The sequence below is a fragment of the Erithacus rubecula genome (genome assembly GCF_903797595.1).
Source record: "Erithacus rubecula genome assembly, chromosome: 6".
NCBI lineage: Eukaryota > Metazoa > Chordata > Aves > Passeriformes > Muscicapidae > Erithacus > Erithacus rubecula.
This window is the reverse complement of record NC_136688.1, coordinates 4,862,648-4,876,272: the sequence shown is the minus strand read 5'-3', so window position 1 is coordinate 4,876,272 and position 13,625 is coordinate 4,862,648. Positions and strand designations below refer to the sequence as shown.

General features: G+C 39.7%; 1 protein-coding gene across 7 annotated transcripts in view; it reads right to left on the bottom strand.

Moving 5' to 3' along the window:
- Window positions 1-13,625, bottom strand: part of PTPN5 (protein tyrosine phosphatase non-receptor type 5) — a 74,337-nt gene that overhangs the window by 45,804 nt on the left and 14,908 nt on the right. For 6 of the 7 annotated variants that reach the window (XM_079308434.1, XM_079308432.1, XM_079308436.1 and 3 more), the window contains one exon: window positions 6,416-6,526. In XM_079308434.1, the coding sequence (XP_079164560.1) occupies window positions 6,416-6,515 (100 nt within the window). In that variant the 5' untranslated portion in view covers window positions 6,516-6,526. Of the gene's footprint in view, window positions 1-6,415; window positions 6,527-10,789; window positions 10,893-13,625 lie in introns of those variants that run through there. The other variant, XM_079308433.1, reaches the window with a different exon arrangement.

Here is a 13,625-nt window from a genome sequence, read left to right as displayed (position 1 = left end):
AAAGCAATGAAAAAATGGTTCTATTTAAAATAATAGCTGTAGACTTAGAACATATGCTTAATGAATAAATCTGTTAGGGAAAAAGCTTTGTGTGTATTGGAGGGGGGCAGTATGTTTGTTCTCACTTAAAGTATGCAATGATGGCAATCATCAACAGCAAATGGCATCTATTGTTGGGACTAAAAAAAAAATCCATTTGGCCATTTACTTTCAGGTGAAATTGCTCTTTTAAATAACACATTCTTTCAGTTAAACAGCAGAGTTGAAAATAAAGCAATAGCAGATCTATGTCATTAAGGACACCTGATAAGCTCTTGGTAGGTGCAAAGAACCACAACATAGTAATGTGCAGGCAGCTTGCTGCCACAGCGTGGGGGACAGCACACAATGCCAAGAGCCCACAGGAAAGAGGTATTCAGATCCCATGGGGAGAACAGCCTAACAACCCAGTGCTACCACCTACTGCAGCGGTGGGAGCAATCCCAAGGATGAAATTATATAGGATACAGCAAAATATGGGACCCGAGCACAATACTCTATAAGGCTTAAATGAAAACCAAAAACCTGTGATGAAAAACACATGAGAACAAACTCAACCTACTGTGTTGCCATTTGCATAAACAGGTGGATAAATCTAATAAGCTGGTATATTTGTTTGTGAAATTAAAATGCTAATTCCATATACTGGGAAGTGTGAAAAGTATCTATAGTCAAACCAGAGCTGGCTGGGTATTTTTAAAGGAAGCTTGACAGATGTTGTGAAAATGTACTGCAAAAGAGTCAAACCTGTCAGTATTTACTCAACTCTTCTGTTGAAGAACTCCATGTTCCTCTCATGGAGTGCCTGAATCTCTCCTTTCTTCATTTAAGCAGAGTTTAAGCTCCTCAATTCCATTCTGAATGCTCTGAAGTGAGGTTCACAAAGGCAGATTCCCCTTCCTATTCTTTTTTTCAATAACATACTTTGACTATGACTCTCTTTTGGCAACACAGCCAGATCTCAGGTGGAAGGTTCATTTTGTGGTGAAAGACTCTCAGGGAACTCCCTAATTGCACTCAACCAAATCTTCTTGTGCAACACAGTGCAGTTGGAAATCTAACAAATCTAATGGGTGACACCATACCATGATCATGTCTTCTTTGACAGCTCTTCTCAGGTAGAAGGTTGGAAGACTGCTTCAGCCAAACACAAGACAATACCTGCTCTCCATCAGTTTTTTTAACTTTTCAATCTTTGCAGTCCTCTCCTCTCTCCTTTTAGATTTTTTCTTGTGAAGATGCAGAGCAGGCCCCGATCTTAACAAAGATAAGAGACCACATGTAGGTGGAAAAAGAGAAGAGGATTCACAAAGCAAGTCCTAGGTTCCTAAGATTTCTCTTCCAAGACAGACAGTGATACAATGAAGAAAACATTCCACCATTAAAACCCCTTACTCTTGAGGCTGATACTCCACAGCTGCTCACCTCTTAATGCTGTCCTTATTGAAGTACTTTGTGTGTTGAGGTTTCTTGCACCTCCTTATGGTGATGTCACCAGCAGGCATAAGGAAAGCATGACACCTCAGTCAGCAAACTAGTAAGGCAGAGGTCAAGAAACCATGATTTCCAGAGACAGTAGAGGTTTGAGATATGGTGACAATATTAGCCATCCCAAAGGTGTCAAATTTATCTTCTGTGACAGTCCCTATTGCTGAAGAACAAGCTTAAAAACTAAGTTTATAAAACTTGCACACAGACCATGTGACACATCAGCAAAGTTCTGTTCTCAAAAACGACTAATTGTTTTACCAGCTGATTTTCAGCTTATTTCAGCTATGATATGACTGTTCATTAATTAATCAATTAGTCCACCAAATCAGTGCCCATGAGGCATGCATATAATTTAGTATGTATCAACATGTGCAATTCAAAATACTGCACTGTTTTTGATCTCACATCCCTGAGACAGGCTCTTCAGTATTTTTGATGTACAATATGTGTGTTCTATGGCATTAAACTGGGTCCATCACAACCACTGTCATCAGTTAAGCTAGACAATGGACTAGCAGCAATAAGAAGAGAAAGGAAAAGACAAAATACAGATGTCAAAAGAAGGTGTATGTGTATGTATGTATAATGGAAAAGAGAATATCTGATAAGAGAGGAAAGAAGGAAAATAAATACAAGGCCATAGAAGAGAAGCCCACAGGAGGAGGAGGAGTGTGAAAAGCCTGACAGAAGGACTGAGTGGAGACTAAAAACAGTATCTGGCAGTAGCTCAAATCACACAAGGTAGCATATGCAAGAAGTACAGCATACTGAAAATACTGAAAACTTCCTTCCTCTTGGGTATTAAGTAACCACAGAATTAAGATAGAGAGTTCCCTCCCTCTCGTCTGAAATATCTTGCACTAAACTCTGAAACAGAAAAAAAAAATTCTAGTTAAACTTTTTGGTGATTTTCAATTACAACTGTGAGCTCTCACTGGAAATTTTCAAACATAAAACTGCAGAAACCAGGCATTGATTTAGACTCATTTTTAGTGGGAAACATGATAATGGGTATCTCATGCCGAACAGACTTACAGCATCAGGAGGCCAGATTCTCAAAAGGCCTAGGAAAATTATCAAAATGCCCCTAGATAGAGCCCTAGTTCTGCTGAAACAACGTCAATTGTTCTTCAAAAGATGGGCTTAAGCTTCATTTTCAAAAGCAGCTTAAAAATATGGATTAAATTTCACACTGACAGTGAGACAATACCACACATTTGTTTTTGAAACTGAGACTGACATGGTTTTCAAACTGCTGCCTACCACGTGCTTTTGCTTCCTCTAATTGTGCTTGTGAATACAGCACCTAAATGTGTCTGTTGTCACTCACAATTAAGAAAATCCAGGTACAGTTATGAGAATATCAAATACTACAAACTGGGCAGAGTGAGGACACCTCAGCATTCCAAATCTTAGACTGGAAGTGATGTTTATGATGTTAGCACCTGCACAAAAGCTGAGAAAGTCCCACATGGGGAAGAGGTACAGGGACTGATAGCACTTCAGTTCTGTCAGCTCTCACAGGTGTGGAACATGGCTTTATGGGTAGATGTGCCAAGACAAGCAATGCAACTTGAGGGAATATCCCCCATTCCCCACCTCTTTTCTGTCATTATGCACAGGCTGCCACATCTACATCTGACTGCACAGCAGGAACAAGCTACAACCACAACCCTTCACTCCATGACCATCTGGAACAGGGCTGTGACTGGAGTTTGCTGCTGCTCTCCTCGGGTCTGTATGTCCATATTTCCTTCAGAACACAGGGAAACAAGGACAAAAAGTTGATGCCGCCCAGACCTCACTTTAACAAAGAGCATCTGGTCAAATTTATATTCTGTGACAGTCTCCATTGCCAGAGTACAAGTTTAAAAGGTAGGAGCTACACACAGAGAGGCAAAAGCAATGAGGGGATAACTGTCCTAATATGAATGATGAAAGGAGGATTGACAGAACAGCCCTGAATAATCCTTGGAGGGGAGTGACAGCCCAGAGATACTCTTTTGCTGCCTGTGTAGCAGTGGAAACACGGTAGAATGTTCTTTTACCTTGGACTTAGCATGCCAATCTCCATAGGGACTGACAGAAACTGTTTTAAAAACCCCCAACTCTGTGATCTACCTTTGAAATACAGCTACCTGCCTGCTAGAGGTTCTGCACCTAGTATGCCCCAATGTTCTGTCAGTATATGCTCATCATTCTCCATACATCGTTAAACTTTTCAAATTATATTCTTGTATTAAGGTTTGAAGACTGAAACCCAGGAACATATCAGCAAATGATTCTGTTGTCTTTTCCTGAAAGGTATCAAAAATTCCAACTTTCACTGGAGCTTCTTCAGAAAGCAAATAATCAGTTCCCCTAAATGCTGTATGAAATCCCAGTGTGTATAAAATGTAATAACTTAGGTATTCAACAATAAGGTATCATTCATATTGTGACTGCCGGGCTGGGCTAATGGAGCTGGCATAGGAGTAAACATGTATCGGGGGACACCATCAATGGGGTCAAGCCTTTAAATTACAAATGCCACTTTAACAATTACCTTTACTTAGTGTGAAGCAAGATAACAATTTTTATGCATAGCATAGAAGGAGAAAGAAAGAGCATCAAGTCAACTCGCCACCCGTCTAGCTTGAGAAAGGATCAAGTGCAAGAAGAATTAACAGAAAAAACCCTAAAAAGCTAAACTTATCCAGTCCTTAATAAAGATATGATAATACTGAAAGAGACTGTACTAAAACTCTTCTAAATCAATAAGGTTGATAGGACTAAAACTGGCACATGATAATTCACCAAAGAGATGCTTGTCAAAAAGAACAGATTGATTTTAAAATTAACTCTTTATTGAAATCAGGGTCCCTGATTGATACCTGTAGATAGTGTACCTTGGCACTGCAAACGGCCTCATTCTCATTATGTCTTGGATTCTTAAATGCCATTAAGAGATTAACTGAGATTTTAATCAGTCTAATTTCCTACAGTGTTTTGCATACACACTGCAGAATAAACTTGCTTTAATAAAGATTTGACTGAAAGACTTCAACTTCAAACTGTCAACCCAAGTGCACACTCCTTCAGAAATAGCATTGTAATTTTGCTCATCCCCACAGACCCATGTGACCTCTTATCTGTATCCTGTTTCCCACCCGCACAAGAGCAGCTCGTGCTTCTGCCGTGCAGCTACAGCAAAACTTTTCAAGCCTCCAGAAACACCATCCAGTTTAATTTCACTCTCTCTGTTTTTTGCTTCATGTACTGTGCTGGATGTGACTATGTGAACATGAGGCAGTGCTGTGAAATAAATAGACCTCTGGTTACTTTAAATGACCATTTTTCAATCTAGTCCATAATTTTATGGTTTCACCATCTGTGGTAACTGGCTGGCATAAATATCCTAACAGTTTCCAAATGAATCTTTCATAATTTTTATTTGCACTCCAACCTACCCTAATCAAGCCATGCCTTAGAAGTTTTTTTTATTAGCTCCTATGCCCTGCAATGAAAGCAGTATTTTCTTTGTATGAATATAATAAATTGTTCAGCTTAAGCAATATAACATTGAAGACCTTTGGCCACATTCTACATGGTATTTTGTACAATACTGAAGCTTATTATTGTGTTTCTGACAGCTGAACAGGATACCCTTCTTTTTGCCAAGTTGGAAACAAGGGCCAGTCTACAGTCCTATGACAATGCCTGGAGAATAACTTCTACTTCAAACATTCATTGGAGCATCTTCCATCAGATTAAAGACATGAATCTGAATTTCATACACCTGGGCTTTTCCTGAAATCAGCATCACTGATACTTTCTAAGTGCCTTTGCCTCTTGTGCCAAGAGCAGTTTCTTCAGCCACCTTAGACTGAGACTTTTCCAGGGTACTTTTCAGCAAGCACACTTGTCAGGGGTAGCATACAGACACAGAATTCCCTCCATGGTACTTTAGCAATGCTTCCATGCTGGCTCTGTCAAGTTAACATGAATGCAAGTGCATGACCTTCAGCTCACTTTCAGTTGGGAAGTTTTAGCACAGTTTCTTTGTTGGAACTATTCCACTTTGATGTCACATGATAAATGACTGTCAATCTTTTCTTTCTCCCCTCCCACACCAGGTTTTTCCAGGCTAAGCTTTTCTGCAAGGCAGAACTACCTACGCCTTATTCTGCAATAAAAACAAAACTGCTTGAAAAACTTCCCTTTGTATTGCCCACATATAAAGTGTAAGTCAGTTATCACTGCTGGATTAAAGATCATTTCAATGAACAACCTGCAGGCTCTGAGCATGAACACTGTGTATTTTGGTCTCAAGATGAGAGAAGGGCAGTGTCAAAGTCTATGCGAAGACACAAGGGGAAGAAGTGAAGTCCCTTAAAACCAGGAGGGGAAAAAAAACCCAACAAATAAATAAAATCCCTAGTTGCTCTAAGAGCCCTCACTATGCTGACAGGAGACACTTTCCTGTAAGAGACAGAATATGTTTAGAAACAAGTCCAGAATGGCTTGAAAACACCCACTTCCTTGATGATTAAGCAAAGCTAATTTGCTTACTGTTTACCACAAATCAATTAAAAATAAAAAACTGCTTGAGACAGCTATGGACTGGATTTAAAAGGACTTCCTAAGGAGTTTTAAGAGCCAAAGACTCAATCCTTTAGGCTTCCTTACAAATCCAATCTAGAAAGAATTGCAAATGGACTCTGAACAATGAGAACAACAGCTAAGTTAAAATATATACTCCACCATGAAAAGATCTAGCAAAAACTGGGTTTTGCAAAACACTTAAAACCTGAAAATTAGAGTAAGTTCTGAAGAGTGTATGGTGAATTTTTTCATCTGTACTGAAGTGACAGCATGATATACCTCATCTTCCCATCTTACTTACCATCTGACTTGCACTCAGTCCTTTCACTCACATAGCAACTTGGTTCCAGTGCCTGCTCCAGGACAGATGGTCCTCTGGGATTATCATTTACGTCCTTCATGCACTAGAATCCTGAAAAATAAAGGAAAAATCTAAGCTTTAACACTATCAGATGTCTAAGAAGCATTCAGGGCTTTTACACACAATTCTTCTTGACAATACATTCCAAAAAACCGTGACGAGCTGTTCATCCATAAAGAAAGAGTCAGCCCACTGCTGTGTGGGGTGAGGTAAAACATGGACAGGAGATGAATATATATAAAAAAATAATAATATTGCCATCTTATGATTGATGAACAAGCTTTTGCTTACTGCCTGCATAAAGGAACTTGAATCTACCAGGACCAAAGGGTACGTTTTAATATGTTTTAATATTTAAGGAAAAGGAGGCAATTAATAAACTAAGCTCTCTCAGGAGTCATCTGCACCATACAGAAGAAGCCTTCTGCTGAAATCATAATGCCCCATTTCACTAAAATCTCCAAGAGGGCTTGAAGGTCAAAATACAAGACAAAAGCCCTTATTTGTGAAGGACTGTTGAATGTGTCATACCTATCACACAGTGGAGCTAACTGAACACATAATTTGGGAACAGTCCATCATAACCTCAGAGACCATACACCAAACATGCCACTAAAAGCACGGCAAAAACATGGGAAAAGAAGGTAATGCAGGCAGGTGGAAAGAAATTCACCCCTAACAAATTGCAAGGATCTTTTCCTCCTTCACCCATTCAGCTAAGGGAGAGGCCAGAGATGACATTTTTGTCCAGATTATAAAGTGCTCTGCCTTTGAGGTTTATGTGATTTTTCATCTACTTCTAAAGGATCTTGCACTGTGAACATACAATCTCTTCTAAAGTCCACAGAGACAAACAGAATTCTTTATATTGATACCAATACACTGTGCCTCACAAACCAAATCAAGAAGTCTCCCAAGAACATGAGTTTAAATGGCTAAGCTCTGCAAGTGTCCTCTCCTACAGAGGTGCTGTTGAAATTCCTTGACTAGAGAATTATCTTTCTTGTTCTGAATAATCTAATAAATCCAAGATTATTTAGATATGCAGATTTTAGCTCTGACACTGGGACATGAGGGCATCACTGCACATATATAGCAGCACATTTGTATGTTAAATAAGAACATCTTTAAAAGTCACATTCTTAGAAGACACCAGTATACAAGAAGACAGCATCTAGGTAAAAGCAAAACAGCAGATCACTCATCCAAAAAAAAAAAAAAAAATCACCTGATGCCATATAGCACATCTTATCACTAAGCAATCCTCTGTTGCTCAGGACAAGGGATTACTAAAGGATGAAACTGGCCTAGATACATGCTGTCTCTTTCACTTGTAGTAATACAAATATAGTATGTAAGTTCAAGACTAAGAATTACTGTCTGTGTACACAGTGTGTCTCCAAACATAATCCAAAAGTTATTCCTAAAACCAGAAAAAAAAATAAGAATATGTCATACAGATGGTATTTATACTTTTATAGCCACTTAGAAACACCTCTCCCTCCTTCCTAGGAAAATATGACAACTGATTATTTTCAGCTAGATGTTTTTATTAAGTTAGTTTTCTGATGTGATTTCTTCCATCCAGGATCAAGCCAGGGAAGATGTCTTTCAGACAAGTTCCATAGAAAGTCAACCTTCTTTTACAGAGCAGGTGCTACTCAAAACTTAAAGGCACCATAAAAAGATGGTGTGGGCAGCTCTGAGTCTATCATCAGCACCCCCACTGCCCTCAAACTTGTCAATGACATAATTGCCAGTTGTGCACGACTCCCAAGAAACAGTCTCTGCAATGCACTTGTCCCTCCAGCAGAGCTGCCACAAGGTGCAGAATCAAGGAGTAACTGGATTTTGCAAGAGACTTTGTGTATTTGGCTCACTACTGAAGGCCAAACTACATGCCCTAAACTACACCAAGTGATCTAAAAAAAAGATGTTCTGCCTCTCTATACAGCACTTCTTGTCTTGACACAAAGGGCTCTGTATCTAAACAGGTTGCCCCAGCAAGCAAAGGTTATTACTTCTGCTAAGTAGAAATGTAATTAACTCTGCATGCCCTCAGTCCAATGCAAGCAGAAAAGAGCTAAAATTCAAGCCAGAAGTGGTTTTTACTTTTGAAAAAGTAGAATAAGGATGTTTGCATTTAGTTACTGTGGCTCAGCTGACACAAGGTAACTTGATCACACCTAGCTTTTAGTATAAATCTGTCTACAATGACAGTAGCTCCCAATGCTTTCTTTGACCTCCCTCAGTGCCTGCAGTTCTTCACAATATTCAAGTAGTGGTATAAAACTGTTTTCTTTACACATTGTGTACAAAGAACTTGGTATTACATTTCCAGAGATTCCAAACAAATAAGAATTAATGTTGAAACTCTATACTCTTCTATAAAGAAGGAGTTTCCTCTTCTTAAACTCTTTTCTACTGTTGTATTCTGCATTCAGTGCAGGTGCCTTGCCAGACTCCATACTTAATTCCATTCTTTACACTGCCTCTAAACTCAAGCATTCCTCCTCTGCTTCCTCCTTCCCCATCATGTAATTTAGGGACAGGTGTAGTTTTACACCAGTGAAAGAAATACCCACCTATTGCCTAGTATGCCCCATCTTTCTGTCTCTCCAACAGAATGTGAATGATCAAAGGAAAATATCACAAAAGCAAAGCAGGAATCACTCCTGCCTCTGAAAATGCATAAGGGCTTATTCTCAATTAGCTTACACCTTGCAGTTATTACCAGTGCAAAACTGATGTGAAAACAATGCTGAGATCTGGCAGCATTTTACACCTACCATACACTAATGTAGAAGAATAATTCCATCTTTCCATGACTACAAGGAAAACCTTCAAGGCCAAGTAGTTTTACAGAAAGCAATTCACATTAATCAACAAAGGCAATACAACTGCATGACCTTCCTTTTGAAGCTCTGGTGTGTCCTTTGTTATTCTGACACAAGCAGCTAAAACCAGTCACAGGAGCACTCACTGGAGCAAAAGTGCCAGCAAGATCAGGCTCAAAGTTAAGAGAGGATTTCAGCACCTAATTTTGAGCTGTGTGAAACCCCTAGAGGATGTGCCATAGAGGACTGAGGAGCAATTGCAAAATTTCTGGTAGCAAACACACAGAAACACATTAAGATTACATGGAACCAAGAGTGACTTTTATCTTGTTCTATGTATGAGGAAAATCCCAAGTTTTTAAGCTACCAAGTTAATTTTTGCTGAAAACAGTGACATGGTCTGCCTAAATGCAAGTAAAAATTCTACACACAATTATCTGTATACATATCCTGGCACTGACAGGGTAACAAAGCAGTTTAAATTTCAGGAGCATCATCACAGAACAGTAATGCAATTGCAGAGGATGGAACACAAAATTATATAATGGTTCATTGCTACTGTTCATTTTTTCCCTCTTCTGGGAAGGATACAGCATCTATTCCAAAGGACACATCATTCAGACAATCCATAATGATGTTGTAAGATATTCCCTCACTCAATCTACAACCCCTAGACAAGACTATTTTCCCAAAATGAGACCACCCAGAGGCACACACTCTTCTTTTGTCCTTACATTCCCTTTTCTCCCTCTTGAGAATGGGCAAACCTGAAGAGAGGGCTAAGACTCTTGGGGCAGAGGAACAGAAACACATTATTAAAATGAAGTGTGTGCATATAAGTGGTTTCTGTCTTGGGATCTGAAGACCAAGTTTAATTAACCACCTGGGTGGAAAACACAGCTTATATAATGCAGACTATCCAAGGATTGCCATGCCTGTCATTCCATACAGCCCTTTCTAGCTGCTAGTCCACATAAGAACAATTTTTACTGGCAAAACCAACATAACAGCAATGAGGGATCTGGATGCTAACTCAGAGACCAAAAAAGAAGAAATAGGTGTTTAAAATAGAGTAAATGGAAACCAGTCCATGTTACACAGGCTACTGAGTAGCTCTATAAGGAAAATAGGCCTTTGTTCCTTCTTTTACTCAAAAATTAGTTTGTCATCAGTGCTAAATAGATACTGACAGATTCTACCACTGTCAATGAGAGCATGTCCTGGAAAACATTTGAGGACTTCAGTTCTTCTCTATCTGTACTCTGAAAGTCTGCTTTCCACAATGCTGCATGCTTATGAGATGTCAGTAAAAAGCATGATAAATTTAAAGAAATTTTAGCTCTGGGAACAAGAGAGGTTTGTTCATTGGACACCTGGCTGTGAGGCCACAGCTCTGCATCTCAGTGATGTGAGAGTTGACCTTCTGTTTCCTGTTCCTCCATTTTTTTGTTCAGATTCAGCTCAAGAGACTGCCTACCATTCTGTGGTTATATAGTCTTTAGCTCAGAGAGTTCTTCTGTTTTGGAGGAATTTGTGTGAGTCCATCAGCCAAACCATCAACACCTGAGGTTCACTTTGTCTTGTATTTAGCATGATCTGACCTTTCACTGTTGGAGAGAGAGAGGGGTTTGTTTCATCCCATTCAATTTCCTCTTCTGCATCCTATCTTAGCTACCTATGCAGCAACAAGGCTGCCTCGGCTTGCAGAACTGACAGGAAAATGATTAGTTGGGTGGGGTGTGGATCAGCCATCATTGGGGGAAAGAAAAGGGGACCATTTTCAGAAGAAGCTCACTGCTAGATTAGATGTTAAGGTGAACTGCTCTCTGCTTACAGGGGTTTACAGGACATTGCTGTACAATTCAGCTCATTATACATCCACACGTACATTGTAAAACTAAGGCTAAGCTAGTATCAAATGAGATTCAACTCCTTTGTTACAGCATAATAATTTTTGTGAATTCCTCCCACCAATTTTACCCAAAAAAGAGTGATCAAAATTCAATCAAGGCAAAAACATTAATAAAAAAAATTAAATAGGAACCCAAACATTAAATACAAATCTTTATAACAATATTCCCACTGGAAAAAAAATTCTCACATTCTTTAAAAAGCTACTTTCTAACCACTAAATAAAGGTAAACTCTGTAAATCATACATGATATGCACAACCATCCTAGAGAGCATTTATAGCAGTTACTTGAAATTCTGATGTCACTCACAACAGATATATCAGCTGGTAGTTCTAAAAACTTGATCGTATATTAAAAGCTATGACCAATATTGTTTTCTGTGCATAGAGATAAACATCCTGCTCAAAGATCTGAGCTCCTATTTAAAAACAAAACCAAACATTAAGAATAAAAAGCACCTGGTGTGGTTCTGAGACACATATGTGGCTGCATTGCATATTCCCTGCCTACACTGGCAGTGTGGGAGCTGTTAGTCATCTAATGCGCATATTTGCTTGGCACCATGCCTTTACTTTTGCATGCAGGCAGGAAAGATGATCACCCGTTTATTGTATCCTTGCATCTCCACTGCATGTTCATCAGGCAGCATGACCAGGCCCTCCCAGTTCAAACTGCAGGCTGCTGAGAGACAGACCAGTTCAAAGTGAAGCCCAGGGACTGGGAGGTTGTTAAACACATTCATAAAGGAAAGGGCAGCTTTTAAATTCATGCTGTTTAGACACGTCCTCTGTTGGGACCTAACAACATGTTTATTTAAGAATAAGAACTTTTTATTGAATAGAGGCCCAGTTTAGTTTTTCTTTCAACCCTGGCACAGATCCTTTCACTATTTTCAAGGGCATGAAAGGCTCTCAAGCTGGTTTGCTTTAATTCTCCTGCTATGCTTCTGTTCTGGAGGGGCCTGGAACATAACTTAAACTTAGTTTTCAAGTAAGGCTGTCATAAAACTTCATTGCCCAGACTACAGCAGCATCAGACACCCCATCTTTTCGGCATCCCAATTTCATTTGAGCTACACAAAACACATATAAGAAAGGTGTACTTTTCTAGTGTAATACTGGTGGTGAAATCTGAAGAATAGGTGTGCCTCAATGTTGTCAGACTTGGAAGGAATAGCTCTGGCCAGTTCCCTCCCAATGTCCTTGAACATTGCAAGCTGGTATTTTTCTGTGGGATACTTCACATTACAACCTCCTTTGTTCAGAATTAACAAAGCACCAAAGCAGCTGCTTTCTGACACGCAAGGGGAGAAGCATTTTTGAGAGGAGGCACTTCATGCCATTGCTTGGATATCTCAGTGGTGAAACCACACTGACTACTGCACTGACATCAAAGAAAAGTCTACACTGCTTCACTCCACTGTAGAAACTGGCAAGGCCAGCCTTCAAGGGTAATCTGGGACTACCTTGCAGGGCTTCTCTAACCCTGTGCTTACTCTGCCTGCCTTCAACACTATGGGCTGCCATGTCCCTTCTGCTTTGATCCAAATGTGCACAAGTTTAGATTCCCAAGGACTGCAGTATACTGCAGTTACTTCCTTGGTGTAATGTCTGCTGACTGCACTTGGTGTTCTTACTTAGCTGAAGAGAACAGCTTTTGACAAGCAAGAGTTCAGAACAGGTAAGATCTGGCCTGATCTACTGGAGGTCTGTCTTTAAATCTGATGACAGTAAGAAGGAATGTGTGGGAAGCATCCACAATAATCAACCATCTCAAATTAATTAGCAATTAATTTAGTGAGCTACTAGAGTCTAGTGAATCCTGGGAGATTATGGTCACAGCTTCCCTGATGTAAATCTAGATTAACTCCTAAGAACATCAATCTCCATGACAGTTACTTCAGATTTACACTCAGCTACTCTGAATTTGTGCACTTGTTTTCACAGCCATGTGGGAGATCTGTCTCAACACAAATCAGCTCTGCTCTCATGCAGATTCTGCAAGATAGAGTTACAGTTCTGTAAAAATCCAACCTCGGTGAAATGGGGAAATTAAATTCTCCACTGATGAAATCTAAACCTCCCACATAACAGACAAAAACTCTCCTACAGAGCCTGCCACTAGAAGTGGTCACAATAGCTCCTTGGTTCTTGGTCTTCATGCAATAAGGATAATTCCCCCTCACTGGATTTCACAAAACACAACAGCAAGCATTGAAATTACTATAGTCTTCTGCCTAGGACTCCTGAGAGTATTAAGGATACCAGACCCACAGAGCCAGTTTTGAGTCCAGTCTTACAATTCCAGCAAAGTCCACACAATCATTCAAGGTCATCTTTCTAAGAGACTACAGAGAGAGCAAACACCTTCTGGCCATTAGTGCTGACACTTGTGATACAG